This window comes from Nannobrachium achirus, assembly GCF_963921795.1.
Source record: "Nannobrachium achirus genome assembly, chromosome: 14".
NCBI lineage: Eukaryota > Metazoa > Chordata > Actinopteri > Myctophiformes > Myctophidae > Nannobrachium > Nannobrachium achirus.
The window spans coordinates 17,380,773-17,399,031 of record NC_137821.1 but is presented as its reverse complement, the minus strand read 5'-3'; the positions used below and the strand labels follow the sequence as shown (position 1 = coordinate 17,399,031).

Genomic DNA, 18,259 nt, shown 5'->3' with positions numbered 1-18,259 from the left:
ATGTCGTGACGCAACGCGGCCAGAAGCAAAATGGAGCGTCTATGCTCCACTGACTACAGTTCTATGCTGATGCATAAAAACGTCTGTATCTCTGAATAAAATGTTTTAAAAAATCAGCCCCAACTCGGGGAAACTCGTGGCGTGGCGGCGTCAAACAACAGGAATAACCAATTGGGTTTTAAATTCGGTATTAAAAGGGTCTTAATAGTCATTCAGTTGTAATTTTAGAAATGTGCAGATAACCTGTATACACTTACTCACTGTATATTGGTTTGTTTACTGTCGAGTGAGAAAACAATGTTTCACATTAAGCTAATCATTTGGGGACCCTCAAAATCATTTGGGCATCCACAGTTTGGGAAGGATTGGGTTAGAGATTGAGTAGGAAGTCCCTCAGAGAGGTGGAGAAGGACCTTCAATACACAATGACATATCCATTTCCTTTCATATCCATCACATAATGTCATGAAACGCGACAACTTAGAGGTGTGTGGGTCATTGCCAGATAACCTCAGTTTTTGTACATGTAGCTAATAAACATTTCCTGAAATCGTTCTTTAAAATGTCTATCATTCAGTCCATCTCTAGTCAACCACTCCGCCCTGTGTGGGTGAAACTTCTACTTTCACTCATGTCATCTTGTTTTTTCTGTTGGGGGGGTAAAAAGCACTAGCGTCCCGTATTTGACTCGCAGTGCTCTGAATTGCTGCATGCCGTAGATGTTCTTTTTTGTGTGTGTTTTTAGAGTATGATAAAAAAATCTGTCAAATCTGAAGTCTGAGTTAGAAAAATGTGTGTGTCTTTCTTTGTAGATACCCGTGATGTCTTTGTCCCAGGACAGCAAGCAGGTGTACATCCAGCTGTTGTGGGACAACATCAACTTGAACCAGGAGCCTGGAGATCCTCTCTACCAGCTGTGGAGAACCTTGTGTAAGTAAGCTTTGTTAAATCAAATTACGAAACTATGTTCATTGATCTATTTGATATTTGATTTTGTATTTAGATGGGATGGGCAAAATAAGCTTTACTGTAGCATCAGCCTACACCTTTTCGAACCATTTCAAGGTGCTTTACTGATATGTACTGATACATAAACGAAGTAACTATCTATCGTGCACTTGGCCTAACCCTTAGGCCTAAACTTTTTTGGAAATTTTCTTTCTGTGATTTTAGTCTTTTCTTAGCGTTCCGTTCAGGCACTAATAAAATATGCTGTCATTGTTGACATTCTCAAGGATTGTGAGCCTAGGTCACAGACACAATGTGATAACCACTTGAAATAATGCCAGGGAAAAGATGCTACTCTCAATCCATTTAATCCTGTATTTAAAGCTTTATAGGTTTCTATTTTACCAGAATGGATTTTGCCATAGCTCAACAAATGTGTATTAATAAAGTCAACGCATATACAGTATGTAATGAGGGAACACTAACTATAAAGAACACACTCATCTACTGTGCTATACAGTAAAATCCTGTTAATTTAACCAATTAACACTGCTCTCTTAATGTGTTGTTAATTAGGGGAGAAGAAGGGGACGTTGGCCCCCACTGACCACCAGGAGACACGCACCCTCCTCAACACCATTGTCCGCAACATCCAGACCAACGACGTGTATGGACCCATCAACCTGCTCATCAGGGAGGTCAAGAGACGGCCAGATGGCAAAAGGCAGAGGTCAGCAGGGGTTCCTTTGAATTAATATTGGCCTCCCAGACCAACGTTACGGTTCACTTGTATTCTTTCCACTACTGTTCATGTAGGCTCCTTCCAGTCATTGATAACCAACCACCTTCTTCTTCTTCTTTCGGCTAATTCCCATCGTGGTCACCACAGTGGATCATCCATCTCTGTAAACAGTAGAAAATATATATTTTTCTTTCTCCCACAGGAGTATCTATAGAGAGATCATGTTCCTCTCACTGGTGGCTTTGGGACGGGAGAACATTGACGTGGGTAAGTGACGCACACAGCACTTCAGTAAAACATCTAAACCATTGGTTCCCAAGCTTTTCTTTTACCTTGAAAAGAGAAATTAGACATTTGCCCGGGACCCCAACTACCAAATACGGTAATGAAAATAGCTGATCTACAAGCTCACAACACGGCGCGAAGTGATGCGTTGTGAATTTATTTTTTCAGAATTTTTATTTATGTTTTGAAATAATTATTAAATACAAAATACCAACGATCTAAACGCAATGACTTAAATATATAAACCTGATTAAATACTTTTTGTATAGTGTTTTTGTATTATTATTTATGTAATTTATTGCGACCGTCAGGTCGCAGTTACTATCAAAACCTCGACCAGCTGTCCGTCAGTCCGTCAGTCTGTCTGTCACACGTCACACTTTTGCCCTGCTCATATCTCCGCAACCATTGCCCCGATCCATGCCAAATTTCGCACACACACTCCTTGCCTGCCAAACCACAACCCCAACCCAATTCTCACATGCCCTAAAATGACGCTGCGACCTAACGGTCGCTTATCTCCCGATTACGGAGTCTTACTGGTGTAATAACTGTTGTCTTTCCCTGTCTGTATCTGCAGAGGCCTTCGACAGGGAGTACCGGCTGGCCTACGAGGAGCTGAGCCCGGAGCAGCTGAAGGCTCTGCACCGCATCGACCAGCCTCCAGGCTCCAGCGTCCAGTGGTGCCTCAAGGCCTTTGGAGCCCCCTTCATCTGAGTGCCTGTCACCCCCAAACCCAGGGGCGTCGCGAGGGGGGTAAAAGAGGGGACTGAGTTACCAGGGGCCAAGGTGGATGGGGCCTTAATTATTTTATAGTATAGCTATTGAAAAATAACAGATATACAAGCTCACAGCGCGGCACCGAGTGCCGCGCTGCGAGCTTGTTGATCTGCTATTTTTGAAAAGTTATGAAAATGTGTGCAAATCTTTGAATATATGTATTACTTTTAAGCGAACATTTGTAACTCAAATTTAGCTTCTGGGGGGGGTCCCTGGAACTAAATATTTTGAGATGGGGAAACATAGGTTTTTCAAAAAAACCTTAGAAGGATTTGAAGTATTCAAAGACCTGCACAAATGTTCAAGATGTTTCGAAAATAGCAGATCTACAAGCTTGCAGAAGTGCTGCGCTGTGAGCTTGTATATCTGCTATTTTTCAATAGTTAAAGCACAAAATAATGCGTTCCCAGTCTAAATGGGTTAAACCCCCTCCCCCTATGAAGACATTCATGGGCGGCACGCAGTGAATCCTTGTACCCAGGGCCCAGAATTTGGTGCGACACCCCTGCCCAAACCCAGGGCCCGGGGGGGAGGGGTGGGACGAGAGGGGTGGGATGAGGGTAGATTGCGGGGCCGGATCATGTGAGCGAAAGAAAATGTTTTTCTTTTCTTTTTCTTTTTTTTTTTTTTACACTTTCGACTTGCCCAAAGATGGTACTTTTCCCACCCTCTGCCTGGAAAATGCCTTTGTGTGACTTTCCTCTTTTCCCCAAATCCTTAGCTATATTTTGGTCTTTCCAAGCAACCACTTGTATGCAAGAGCGTATGCGTATGCGTGTGCGTGCGTGCGTGCGTGTGTGTGTGTGTTGCTTGGAAACCTGCAGGTGGGTCTTTGAGGGTCCGGGTGAGGTGTGTTTCTTTACAGATCGTATATGGAATGAAAATTGTCTGTTGTGTGTGTGTGTGTGTGTGTGTGTGTGTGTGTGTGTGTGTGTGTGTGTGTGTGTGTGTGTGTGTGTGTGTGTGTGTGTGTGTGTGTGTGTGTGTGTGTGTGTGTGTGTGTGTGTGGTCCTACGGTCACTGCCCAGTCTAGAATGATTTTATTTTTATCCCTGCTCTTTACACATAATTGCGTAATCTCTTCTAGCTCTGCCCAGACGTACAGTATAGATTCCTTGATCTGTATGGGTTGATTGACCATCAGACTGTGTATAGACTTCTGGCTGTTTGTTCGTATGTGCACTTTCACAAAACGGTAACACCAGTCCATCTATATTTCTTCTTTTTTGTACATATTTTTCTACTTGGGAGGGGGGAAATCTGAAACCAGGGTTGCCTTTTTTCAGAGGCAAACAGGTCTTGATGCCTTGATGAGTCTTTCTACCGATCTTAAGTCTTAATGAATGTGTCAATGTGAGTGTTTTGTTTCAATGCAAATGTACAGGTTCAGAGTAGTTAGTTGTCCTCTTGTGTCTCTGTGTAAATACGTGTCGACTGGCTGCTCATGTGAACGGGAGAGGAGGACGACTGAGGCCATGGACAATCGAGTCAAATTAATTTCGGGAACATTCCAGAAGCCCTGCGCGCGCCGCAAGTACAGGTCTTAAGATAATAACTGTTCCTCTCCTCGATGGGGGAGAGAGAATCGATCGCTTACGTTTCCAATACCAACCGTTTTGAAGGGGGGCAGGGACATCATAACAAAATGCATCGCTTGGAAGGGAAATCGCATGCCAAATTACTGAAATGCAGCATTCACACAGCAAAATCATGTGTTCTATAACTCAGGGGTCTTCAACAGGGGGTCCGGGACCCGGTCCTCAGAGTTACTACTGGGGGTCCTCCAAAACAAACCTTTTTTTCAATTTTTTTTGTCATTAACCACTTGAACTCTAGTGTCCATATTCTGTGAACCTTTGCCAAAAATAGCAGAACTACAAGCTTGTGAGCTTGTAGATCGGCTATTTCCGGCAAAGAGGTTTGGTTTTGGAGGGGGAAAAGTATTGATGGATCAAGTGGTTAAATATCTGTAAACACATTGACATGAATCCAAGATACACTGATGATTGTGCTGTCAAACAATGAAACAATATGGAATCTATGAAAAGGTTGTGGGGGTCCCTGCTTCATCTCTCTCTCAATTAAGGGGTCCTTGGCCTGAAAACATTGAAGACCCCTGCTATAACTAATAAGGGTGTGCAAAGGTCAACAAACGGCAACGTGCTGCAGTGCACGTGATAACCAACAGGCCTACAACTCTGTTTATTGTTCTTAATTTCTTTTAAACTACAATGAATATACAGTGCAGCACTTGCTCAGCTAATATGCCTTAATGTTATGATTAGTTTAGTTTTTGTCAAGCGCTTGGGTAATTTCTCATCGACTCTAATATACAGTAGTTGTATCATGGCATAGTTGAACCTGGCGTGGTTCGTGAAATCTTTTTTGTTTTTTCCATTTACATAAGGCATGTTATTTGTTCACTGTTAGACTTTTATGATTCACACGTAGCATCAGTGTATAATATTTCCTCTCCATAAATTTTTGAATGATATCGTAAAATGGTAACAGTTAGAGCTTTGAATGGCACATAATACTGCAAAGGGCTTATTCGCACTGCTGATGCTGGTAAAGCAATATTGCATCGGAGAAGTTGGTTTTGTGTCCCTTCTTTGTGATGTGTAACAATTCCACAAACATAATTTGCTATGGTTTTGTCTCTCCATAAACAACAGAAAAATGATCAATTTGGAATTTGAATCTATGAACTTATTTATTATCGTCATCATGATTAAATTTGGCTCGCAGACCAACTTTGGAACTTTGTTATAAATTGGTTTTAAGTCACGCCCCAGGCCCTCTTAATGTGTCTACTATGAAATCCGGTCTCATTGTAGCAGAGATTATGGTGCGTCTGGCCAGGAGGTTGTACAGAAAAAAGATTATTCTTTATCAATGGTTTAAGCGATCTCTTACCGTCCTGTGGAATGGATTTGAATGTGTACACACAATTGTGCTGCAATAAATGAGTATGTGACCTGATTGAATACCAAGCGTGTGTCAGTTTGTTTATGCGACCTTTTGAATAAATGGTAAATGGTGCATTTATATACCGCTTTTATCCAAAGCGCTTTACATAGATTGTGCATTACATTCACCCATTCACACACCGGTGGCAGAGGAAACCATGCAAGGCACCAACCTGCTCACCGGAAGCAATTCGCTGACTGAATTAAATTCAGTCAGCTTCAGATGTGGAAAACCTACTGTTTTAATCATAATATAGATGAGCATGTACAGTATGCGCATAAAACACTGTCTAATTTCTAGTTAAAATGTAATATGTAAAAAAAAAGAAAGAAAACAAAGCCTTTGAAACTATCAATATTTAAAATCGTTATGGCCTCTTGAAAGCCTTTACACATTAATGCATGTGTTACATTCAATACAATTATAACAATGCAGTTCACATGTAGTAATATATTAACTGAATGTCAAGCTACAACAAACTAATGGCACTGTTACTGTACATTAAGGGTTGTCAGCCGGTATGGTACAACAGCAGTGACAACACAGAAATGTTTGGGGGTGGAATTATCCAATTTCCCATATGATGGCCCAGTTCTACACTGTCATCGAGTCCATCCTCCCCACAGCATCACTCTACTGACAAGGCCAGGTGCAGACTGCAGAAGATAATCATTTTGCAACCTGTCCTGCACCTATCCAGTACTGCTTGGGCCTGCACTCAGCACTCATCCTGACGACTAGCCTAGGATTCATGCCACTTATTCCAATCTTGCACTTTATAAGTCACTCTCTTATAAAGAGTGACTTTATAAGTCACTCTCAGATCTACTAAATGCCTACAAGAAAGTAGCCCCCGACAGGATTACATAAAATGCAAAATACTTCATCATACAGTTCTAGTCGTTATCAAAGTGTGAGTATGAGTTTCTCATAATCCTAAATGCTCATGAAGTATTGGGGCTAATATACATTTAAATATCTGTCTATTCACGTGGCCTCAATCCAATGCAGCGCCTTTTATGATAGAGAAAATCATGTCTAAAATTATTTATCTGGATCTCATTTATTGTTTCAAGAATATAATAAAAAACATACATAAATTAAATATTGATGGGCCTAATCCAGGCTAATTTCTATGTTGCTGTACAAAATTATAAAGACATTTCTTACTATACCACTGTTGCTCTTTAAACTGACCTAAAAATGTTCTCTGCAATGACTCTATTTTCTGTCATGTTAGTCATGTTGTCAAACCGGCCCCACCAGATCTTCTTGTAGCTCTAAGGTTCAGACAGAGTACCTCGAAAACATAAGTGTGTGAATGAAGGGTTGGTCGCTGAGAGGGATTAATGTAATTTAGAACAATTTACTAAGACAAACAAACATGGTGATTGTAATCAAGACATGTAGCCTTTCTGTGTAGCATGTAGCCTATCACACTGTTTCCCCTGAATCTTATGGGAAGCACAATCTACAGTAGGCCTACTCATTCTTTGGCCCACACCGTCACATCTCCAAACCAAACTCATTAGCCAACTCCATACTCCTTTGAGACGCCCTTGACCCTTTATCCATACTTGGCCTTTGTGCAAGCTGTCATGGCCCCAGCAGACGCATGTCCTGGCTGCACTGAAAGAATATTCTATCACAACAGGAACTCTCTACCCAGTCTATTGTAGAAGATGCTTGCGAATGAGATTGTTTTCCTATTGTGACTTTTTATTTGATAATTGTTCCAATAAGTTACTCTTTATTACTGTAGTAGGAGATAGCTTAGGAAACAGGGGACACACAAGCAACACCAATGGTCTAAGTGAACTTGATATCAGCAGTCAGCTCACACACAAGTCAGAAGTCACAGGCTTGCTCCTCAAGATGCAGAAAGGACAGTGTATAGATATACTGTAGATATATATCATATTTTACCTACACTTCATTACTTACTGTATTAGTTAAGTTATTATTACTACGGTACTTGCACTTATTCTCCAGTACCTTATACAGTATGTAATATCCTATGCTCAGCATAGGATATTGCCCTGGGCGAGGTCGCTTTCGCCCTTAGGCGTCTTACTGGTAATAATACTTTATTTAGTATGGTAATTTCATTTTGTGTTAGTCTGATGGTCATGATTTTACTGTAAGATCAAAGTTATTTTATTACACAAGTACCGAGCAATCTTCGTTCCTACTCTCACCTATGGTCATGAAGTGTGGGTCATGACCGAAAGTATAGGGTCGCTGGTACAAGCGTCAGAAATTAGTTTTCTCAGACGGGTGGCTGGTATCTCCCTTAGAGATAGGGTGAGAAGTTCAGTCACCCGATAGAGACTTGGAGTAGAACCGCTCCTACACTTGGAAAGGAGTCTGCTTAGGTGGTTCGGGCATCTAGTACGGATGCCTCCCGAGCACCTTCCTAGGAAGGTCCTCAATGCACGTCCCACTGGGAGGAGACCCTACAAACTGGCCTGGGAATGCCTCGGTATACTCCCAGGGAGTGGAGGAAGTTGCTCAGGACAAGGAACTCTGGAAGTCGTTGTTAGTTGGAACTGTTACCCCCGCGACCCCGAAGATGGATGGATGGAAGTAGATCAATGATCTACTTGTGTATCATCTGTGCAACTGTAGATGTAGACCGTGAGGTCGTTGTGCATGTCCTATGCTAACCTTTTTTCCCATAAATACCCTGCGATGAAGAAATCACACCACATGTCTGCCTGGCGGCCTGAGGCATAAACAACATGAGGGAATTTCCGTGTGTGCTTGTGCGTGTGCTTGTGCGCAGGAGGGAGAAATCAGCCGTGAGGGCTGATTTCTCCCTCCTGCTGCATGCGCGTGCGTGTGTGTGTGTGTGTGTGTGTGTACTTTGCAAAAAGCCTGTGAAGTGTCAAAGCTCCACCCAGACTCAGCTGAAACGAAAGCAGGATACAGAAACTTACACAGAGACAGACAATACGATTCACATTCAAATCAAACTCACTCACAACTTCCAGTGAGGGAGGATCGACTGTCTTTCCACAGCTACAAGAGGATACTGGCCCAGAACACTGGAACCTGCTGCTGAGTTGACTAATGGACTTTAAACCGAACTGGGATTCACTGTGAAAGTAGTTCTTTGTGGAAGAGGGAGTGTTACCACTGAGTCACTGACTGGCTGCATAATTTCCTGTCTTGGGCAGAGCATTTGGCTTCACTCAGAGACAAAATGGCCTCAAACACATTTCGCTCAGATGAGAATTATTCCTGTCCTGTGTGTTGTGACATCTTTAAAGATCCTGTTGTCCTGTTATGTAGCCACAGCTTCTGCAAAGCCTGTCTACAAGAATGGTGGAGAGAGAAGGTAATAAAGGAATGTCCAGTTTGTAAGGAGAGACATTCAGTGGATCCACCCAGAAACCTGGCTCTGAAGAACCTGTGTGAGGACTTCATACAACAGAGACATCAGAGAGCTTCAACAGGGTCTGAGGTTATCTGCAGTCTGCATGCTGAAAAACTCAAACTGTTCTGTCTGGAATGTCAGCAGCCAGTGTGTGTTGTATGTCGAGATTCTAAAAAACACACCAACCACAGTTTCAGACCCATCGATGAAGCTGCTCTGGATCACAAGGAGGTTGTTGAGAAATCACTGAAGCCTTTGCAGGAGAAACTGGAGGTCTTTCATGAACTTAAAACAAACTGTGATCAAACAGCAGGAAACATTAAGGTCCAGACTAGGCACACAGAGATGCAGATGAAGGAACAGTTTAAGAAGCTTCACAAGTTTCTACAAGAGGAAGAGGAGGCCAGGATCAAAGCACTGAGAGAGGAAGAACAGCGGAAGAGCCAGATTATGAAGGAGAAGATGGAGAGTCTGAACAGAGACATATCAACCCTTTCAGACACAATCAGAGCCATTGAGGAGGAGCTGAGAGCTGACGACATCTCATTCCTGCAGAACTACAAGACCACCATGGAAAGAGTCCAGCTCACACTGCAGGAACCACAGCCAATCTCAGGAGCACGGATAGACGTGGCCAAACACCTGAACAACCTGACCTTCAGAGTCTGGAACAAGATGAAGGACATTGTCTCCTACACTCCTGTCATTCTGGACCCCAACACTGCCCATCCAGGACTGATCCTGTCTGATGACCTGACCAGTGTAAGATGTGGAGACATACAATTTGACAAAAGGTACCGTGTCCTGGGTTCTGAGGGCTTTAACTCAAGGACTCACAGCTGGGATGTCGAGGTTGGAGACAATCCAAAGTGGACAATAGGTGTGCTTCAGATGAAGAGAACCAGAATGCCTGGTTCCTTGCATTATGGGGATAACAGCTGGGGAATAGAGTTAAATAAAGGTAAATACACAACAGTCGACTCATCAGGGTCACGCACTGTTCTCTCAATTGAGAAACCCAAGAGAATCAGAGTCCAACTGGACTGGAATGAAGGAAAGCTGTCATTCTCTGATCCTTCCTTTACTAACACCCACATACACACCTTTACACACACTTTCACTGACACACTCTTTCCATTCATTTCCACTGATCATATTCTCCCTGTGAAGATTTCACCGGGGAATATCAGTGTATCTCTGGATGGCGTGGTCACCCCGACATTTAGACTTCCAAAGATAAAAATTCCTAAATTCTTCTCCGCCCCCAGAAGCTGAAGCAGAGGGAGTGAGAACGGGCTGAAAAACACATATATGCACAAAACACATACATGCACATTTATTTAAAAATATTTCTATTTATATATCTTATTCATGATAATAACAATATCAACTAAAGATAATAGGGCCTAATAATAATATTTCTATTAACATCTTTAAAATAAACAATGTTTTGGATCATATGTACTGTCTATATACTGTACATGAGCCAGTCATCATCATAAAGTTATAGATAATTATCTAGTGTCCTTTGTCTATGTAATTATATCAGTAATTCTGTTTGCCTTATTTCAGCTGTCTTGTCTCACCTAGCTGTCTTGAAAGCATGACCGAACTCTTCTATATCACTGCATCAAATCCTGTGTTGATTGTTCTTCAGTTCACCTAGGGCGGCTTGCACCAACACGGTTTAAGCCTTAAACTGGTTTAAATCAAGGTTTATATTTTAATCAGCTTGCACCAAACCTTAAACCTAGTTTTCATTAATCAGGTTTAGTTTTAAACCATCCTTTTAACATGCTTAAATTTAAGTGGTGCAACACACCTCGATTTAAAATAAATCATAGATCAACAAAACCATGATTAACCCTAAACTAAGATTTATTTAAACCCTCTTGGTGCAAGCCGCCCCTAGTCTAGTTAGTTTCCAGGTGTATTTGTACATGTACATTACCCCTAAGCGGTAGTTGGATCGTCTGTTTTCTGTGACCTGCATGGTGTTGTTGTCTGGTCCTGTTGCTTGTTCTGCATAATGGACAAATAAACTCTTCCATGTCAATTTCTTAAGTTACTTTCTTCCTTTGCATTTGGATCCATGCAACTTTGAAAACCACTGACAGTAACCAGTGTGCCAGTCATTATCTTTTTACATATTCTTCTTCTGACATAAAATTATTTATCAATATGACTGATATTTTACTCACTAACGCGCCTCGATGCCTCTTAGCTTTCAGAGTTGAAATGTGGGGATATGAGGTTTCTGCCTGACATCAACGATGGAGAGAAACATCCGCGTATTACTTGCTATGATTTTACACAGCATGCCATAAAGGAGCTAAGCGCCTCTGCTAGAAGTGTTCCTCTAGATTTTCAAGAAAAGAAAAATCTCCCTTTAAATGTTCACAGCACATGACCACTAGCACAACTTAGTATCCAAGTAGAGAGAAACTGACACAGTAAAGGGCATGACCCCATGCATACAATAAATGAGTTGCTCCTGGAATTACCCTTATTACTAGCTGTTCTATATTGTAGCCTATAATGAAGAGGTGGTCTGAGGCAGAGGCGCCTACAGGCATGTTGCCCTCATTCACAGTCAATTCACCATAAAACAACAACGATGATCCATGAGAAGAAAGTAGTCCACGACAGGATTATATAAAATGGTAAATACAATACTTTAAAAGTCTAATATACATACAGTATAAATATCTGTCTATTCACGTGGCCTCCAATCCAATATCCATAGCAAGCAGGTCGCAGCACCTTTTATGAAAGAAGAATCTTTGTTCAAAATCATGTCTAAAATTATATATCTGAATCTCATTTATTGTTTCAAGAATATAATAAAAACATACATCAATTAAATATTGATTAGGTCTAATGCAGGCCAATTTGTTGTACAACAATGTTGCTGTACAATATTATAAATACATTTCTTACTGTACCACTGTTGCTCTGCCTTTAAACGGACCTAAAAAACATTCTCTGCAGTGACTTGGATTTATTTTCTGTCATGTGTGTCATTTTGTCAAACTGGCCCCACCAGATCATCTTGTAGCTCTTAGAACAATAGAGACAAACAGACATGTTGATTGTGATCAAGACATGTAGCCTTTCCGTGTGTGGCGGAGAGAGTCGCAGCCCCAGCCTGAAGCCTCAAAAGTCGAGTATCTGCTCTCGTCCCATAGGGATGTCCCTTTGGAGTGATGGTTAAGATATTGGACTTTCACGCGGGAAGGTTCGGATCACCTCCGTTACATTGGTGCCGTGACCCGGATCCGGGCTTTCCCGTAGGAGGAGGTCAAAAGGGGGGGTGAGTGTGGTGGGTCGGGTTTATCCAAAGTCAAACTTGGTCTTTGTGCAAGCTATCCTGGCCTCAGCAGATGCAGGTCCTCCTGGCTGGCTGCACTACTCTTTATTACTGTAGGAGATAGCTTAGGAAACAAGGGCGTTGTAGTCTAACAGACATGGCCCATGAGCCACCAGGCACCCCCATGTCACATAGGCATATAGTCTAGGACCTGACTAAGATATGTATGCACTTAATTTAGGAGAGAATATCTCAACTGTTCTTGGCTAATATGACCCCAAGGAACAACTTAAGAACTGTGAGAAATTCTCTATCCAGGACGAAATACCCCAAAATTACCACGCCCTTTTAAAAATTAACACAACGTCCAACATGGCTCTATCTTCTAAACCGTTGGAGCGACACATTTTCCAAGGTGCTCAAAATGTTCAGAATACCAATGTTTAGGGGATATAAACATTTGTAATATTTCAACTTATTATTGTCCAGGGCCTTAGGGAATGTTTTTGCACTAATCAGTGTATAAGCACCAAATGCATCCCAGATGTAACCCAGGGCATGCTCTAATGATTTACGGTAGTGTGCCCAGAGACTCTTCTGGGTCAACATTGTGGTCAAATCCAATATAGCAACCATCTCAAAATGGATTTAGCTACAACTATTGAACCAGATGAGCTACAAATGTTGTCCCTGAGCAAGATACTTAACCCCTAACTGCTCCCAAAAACAAAACATTTATGGAATGCCCCTCCACAGGTCTTGAGAGCTGCAGCCTCTCTGGACATCTTTAAGAACCACTTAAAAACTCTACCTTTTAAACAACCATTTGTGGAATGACTTAAATGTTAATGCTAGTGAGCCCGCTTATAGGAAGCCTAAGGTTCGAAGTGGCGCTGAGCAAGATATTTAACTCCTAACTGCTCCCAAAAACAAAAAGGTACCAGTATGTAATATATTAGATTTTGTTGTTGTTTTTAATAATTTGAATGTTTCAGGCTGTGTCTTTATTTCTGTTGTATGTAAGCACTTTCTCTCTGTGAGAAGTGCCATACAAATGAAATGTACATACATACTTACTTCACCACACTACACGTTCATAAAAGTTGTTCAACAAGCTCAACATGTTGCCCCTAGATTTTGTTTTTGCAAAACACATTTTTGGACACTGCTCCTACAGATTTTCGCCTAAAATCACGCAAGGTGGTACACAGTATCTCTAAAGTCATGTCATCAACATGGCCCATATTCCCTCCTGATTGGCTACGATTGCCTTCTAAAGTATCTCCCGATTAGGGGGTCTTACTGGTATTTATTTAATTGGGTTAAAGTACTCTGCCAATTCCCATGAAAGGGTAATATTCATCAATTTGGAATCAAAAACAATTAACATGCCATAAGTATGAATACAACTTGGAGAAAGTACATTTTATGGTTTTGATTGAGGGCAGGGCATTAAGGGGTTAATACGGTATCTAAAAAGGCCAGGGGATTTCACTGGGCACACTCTTGAATTCTTAAGAGGTGACCCCAAGCTACAAGAATCAGTTGAGAAAAAAACTTTTACTGGTGAAAACGGGTTCAGACAAATCGGGTTCGGACTAATAATGATAGATGTAATAATGTATCATAATGATGTTATGATACATTGTGGTATAGTGGCCATATTTGTAATAAGCCAATTAAAGTGCTCTAGATGGATTCACATTCAGTTATCAATCTGAGAATGCCCATGTGTTTCTTATGCTCAAGAAGCATATAATATACAAGGTACAGTAAAAACAAAAAGAAGACAAAAAATCACATACACGCCTTCTTTGAAATATGCAAGATAGAGGTTGAGATACACCCAGTCATAAAGATTAGCGTTCCAACATGTTTCTAGTGGTCAAAAAACATGAAATAGACACCAAATTTGCATTTGTAGTTAATCTGGTTCAATATTTATAGCCAAAACTCTTTATAGTGGCCATGTCGGATTTGTCCGTTATGACAACACCGAAGAGTCACTGGGCACCCTTCCTAAATCATTAGAGCATGCCCTGTATTACATGTGGGACAAATTTGGTGCGTTTGCCCTGCACAATAATAAGTAGACAGTTTTTAGTGTTTCTTAGCTGTTTTGTCATAAAATATAGAAATTAGAAATGTTACAGACTTAGATGTCCCCCTAAAGATTGGTATTCTGAACATTTTGAGCGCCTCAGAAAATGTGTAGCTCAAAACGGTTTAGAAGAGAGAGCTATGTTGGAAGTTGTGGTCATTTTTAAAAGGCGTGGTCATTTTCGGGTATTTCGTCCCGGATAGAGAATTTTTCACAGTTCTTAAGTTGTTCCTTGGGGTCATATTAGCCAAGAACAGTTGAGATATTCTCTCCTAAATTAAGTGCATACATATCCTAGCCAGGTCCTCTACTAATAGGGGTGCCTGGTGACTCAGCCAACTGGTGCACGGACCAATAGAGTTGGAACAGCTTATGTTCAGGAGTGAGGACAGGCAGCAATCTCATCTGAGAACTACTTCTCTCTCCCGAACCTGATGTACCCGATCGATCCCCTGACAACAACTCCTCCTCGCTCTCAACTGTCACCAATACATCTGGTAACAATAACAACCCCTCCCTCCAACCCTCCCTCAACTGACACTTTACATTCTTCCTACCAGTCAGTTGTGTGTGTTTGTGTGTTTAGATATATATAGATATAATATTTTACCTACACTTCATTACTTACTGTATTTGTTATTGTTACTATACCTTACTTGCACTGTAACGTATTCTCCAGTACCTTATACAGTATATGTAATATCCTATGCTGTACATTTACTGAACATGAAACATTTCACTACTACACGTATCTGAACCTGTGCCAAGTATTTAAATCACATAGCCCCAGGGAGGCACGGACCAACACACCCACCTGTTTAAAAGCGTATCCAAATTTCGGCACACAAAATACATTCATTTGTTGCCTGGGACTAGACTGTAAAAACAATAGGGTATATGAGCAACTTGGATGCCTAGCTACTAAGCATCACAACACAGAAAAAAGAAGAAATGCAGCTGGAGAAATATGACCGACATTATTGACAAGAATTCTGCAGTTGCAGAGCAGGTAAGGAATTCAAACAAACCGCAGTATGTCATAGCACACAGACAGACCTGTCAGATATACATTCAGATAATGAAGCTACATATCCAGGGTTTCCCCTGGATGGGTTCCAGGTCCACTGGGAATGTGGTACTGTGATGATCAGAGGCAGAGAAGATAAAGGAGAAATTGTGGTTCTTGCATGCTGAATAGGGCACCTCATGAATGGATTGAGACAATAAATTAGACTAAATAATAACTGCAAATATAGTGGTATATATACTGTATATCTTCTGTTCAAAGTCACTTCATACATGAATTGATGTGGAAAAAATGGTCTGGATTCCTTTTACATAAATGTTTATCGTTTATGATCAACGTTACTGACAGGGTAAGTGGTATTCTTTGTTTAAAATAAAAAGTTATTTTTATTTTTATTATTATTTATTTTTTATTTTTTTACGTATATTCTATACCTAAACTATATTCTGATCAGTACTCATTGCTATAGAGTGTTTTTTCAGTACCATGAGTCTCTCCAGCTCTTGGCCAAACAAATACATTTTAAACCTAGAAAAATATTGTTCCTTCGAAACAATTGTGGGCTCGCTTCAAGCCAGAAAACAATGGCTATAAAAGTACAAAATGTCAAGATCGCAGGCAGTGCTCTCTTTGACGTTACTGACGTCAACGATTGGTCCATTTTGTTCCAAAAATGTGTTGTGCAAAAGTTGACCCGCTGGTGGCGCTATAACAGGCCAATGTAAGAAGGGTGGTATCTGTTCCTTGACCTATTGGGAATGTGCTTGCAAGATTTCACGCACATTGCAGGCTGTGTTCATGATTTGAGGTGTTTTTGGCTTTGGCCACTTTATCGCTGCTTGCAGCTATATTCATTATTATAATTTTTTTGTGTGTGTGCACTTCATAGGCATATTAGATAAAGGTCCTTAGATTGTGTGTAGAATGTTTCATGCAAATTGCAAAAAAAAAATCCTAACGGGTTTAAGCGTTTCACAAACTGCTCAAAATGATATAGCGCCCCCCTTTGTTCAATTGGGGTAAGATTGGTTTTAGTGATATTTGGACTAACACTCTACATCTTTGCCAAATGCCATGAACATGTTACTTTGCATGTATGATTTAGAGGCAGAAGAATAATTTGCATAAAACTGCAATATTCATTGAATTTATTTAAAAAAGCATGTTTCAATTTTAAAGAAATCCGATCTGACAGATCTTTAGATATCGGTCCAAAGTTCACGTAAAAAAAGTTTTGTGCACGTGGAGCGAAAATTCCAGAATAAAAGCGGGTTTACGCGTTTTACAAACTGCTCAATATGGCGGAAAATCGAAGGGCGGAGCTTACTTAACAACGACACAGATGTCTTCCGCTCGAGTCAAAGCACGCGTGTAACAAGTTGCATGTCTTCAAACAAAACGAGTCATGACTTATGCCCGTTTGAAGTTTGAATTTTCAAACGCTTCGTATAGCGCCCCCCTTTGGCCGATTGGAATAAAATTGGTTTCAGTGATACTTTGACTAACCCTCCACATCTTTGCCAAATGCCATGAACGTGTAACTTTGCATGTATGATTTAGAGGCCGAAGAATAATTTGCATAAAACCGCAATATTGATTGAATTATTAAAAAATTATATTTCACTTTAAAAAAAATCTGGTTGATCAATCTGACCGTATTGGTCCAAAGTTCATGTGAAAAAAGTTTTGTGCACTTGATGCGAAAATCCCAGGAGGAGATAGATTTTTACTGTTTTTCATATAATTCCGAATTGTGGGAGACCTAAAGGTCAGAGGTCAAAAGTTAGAGGGTAAAAGTTGTTCGGCATGAGGAGACGCATACGTGTATACAGGTTTCATGGCTGTAACTAAAACACAGCATGAGCTATACCTGTTCAAAGTTCGCACTTTCGAAGGCTTCCTACAGCGCCACCATTTGGCTGATTGCTATAAAAAATAATAGCGCACTTCGCCACTGTAAACTGAACACATTGATGTTTTTATTTTCATTTTCTCACTAAGTATGTAGGAGTAGAAAGGAACCGAAGTTCCCGTCTACTGTCTGACTGACTGATAGATAAATAATGACAATATCTAAAGTGTGCTCGCCTTATAGGCGAGCCCACAATTACAACTTAGATATAATGATTCAAGTTTCCTCGTTCCAGTGTTCCATTGGCATTTTGAATGCTTCCGTGAGACTGAGGCAATTAGCTACTGTACTGTACTGTACCTTGCCAAACAAAAACTATGGTTTAGCTGGTAGAACTTGATTTGATCTCCTTCTGTCCTTTGAAAAGCCAGCAATCTCTATAGTAGCCACGTGATATATACAATAATACCCACCCACTCAAATTTGCTGCTAAGTGGCCCTTTTGCAATTACCGACGAGATTAAATTATTATTATCCAATTATTATTATCCAAATCCACCAGTTAAGTGGCTATTACTATTGTTTTAAAATGTTCAGCACATTGGAATAGATCTATGACACATCAGGAATGCATTTAGGGATAGGCAAATGTATTTTTCTTAAAATTATTATTTTGCATGTCTGTGGTAAAAATGTAATGAAAATGTCCATCATGTGCTGCTATGGTGATGACCCCTGCCTGTGTCCTATACTATAATGATGAGTAAATGTTTCCTTCCCACGGCCACAGGACTTCCGTTTTGACAATAGCGATGAAAATACTCAGCGTGAAACCTGGACCAATAAAAGGGACTACATTATCTCC

General features: G+C 40.7%; 2 protein-coding genes across 3 annotated transcripts in view; both read left to right on the top strand.

Annotated features, from left to right (window-relative positions):
• dennd4c (DENN/MADD domain containing 4C) overlaps positions 1-5,742 on the top strand; it is an 85,582-nt gene extending 79,840 nt beyond the window's left edge. For both annotated transcript variants that reach the window (XM_080742195.1, XM_080742194.1), the window contains 4 exons: positions 813-930; positions 1,525-1,678; positions 1,893-1,957; positions 2,556-5,742. In XM_080742195.1, the coding sequence (XP_080598321.1) occupies positions 813-930; positions 1,525-1,678; positions 1,893-1,957; positions 2,556-2,692 (474 nt within the window). In that variant the 3' untranslated portion in view covers positions 2,693-5,742. The remainder of the gene's footprint in view (positions 1-812; positions 931-1,524; positions 1,679-1,892; positions 1,958-2,555) is intronic.
• Positions 5,743-8,831: 3,089 nt separating this feature from the next.
• On the top strand, positions 8,832-10,379 carry LOC308297861 (E3 ubiquitin-protein ligase TRIM35-like; the record flags this gene model as incomplete). The annotated part of the gene is made up of 1 exon (XM_080741427.1): positions 8,832-10,379. Exon 1 carries the CDS (start codon positions 8,931-8,933, stop codon positions 10,377-10,379), a length of 1,449 nt encoding a protein of 482 aa, XP_080597553.1. The 5' UTR covers positions 8,832-8,930.
• Between the last annotated feature and the right edge of the window lie 7,880 nt (positions 10,380-18,259).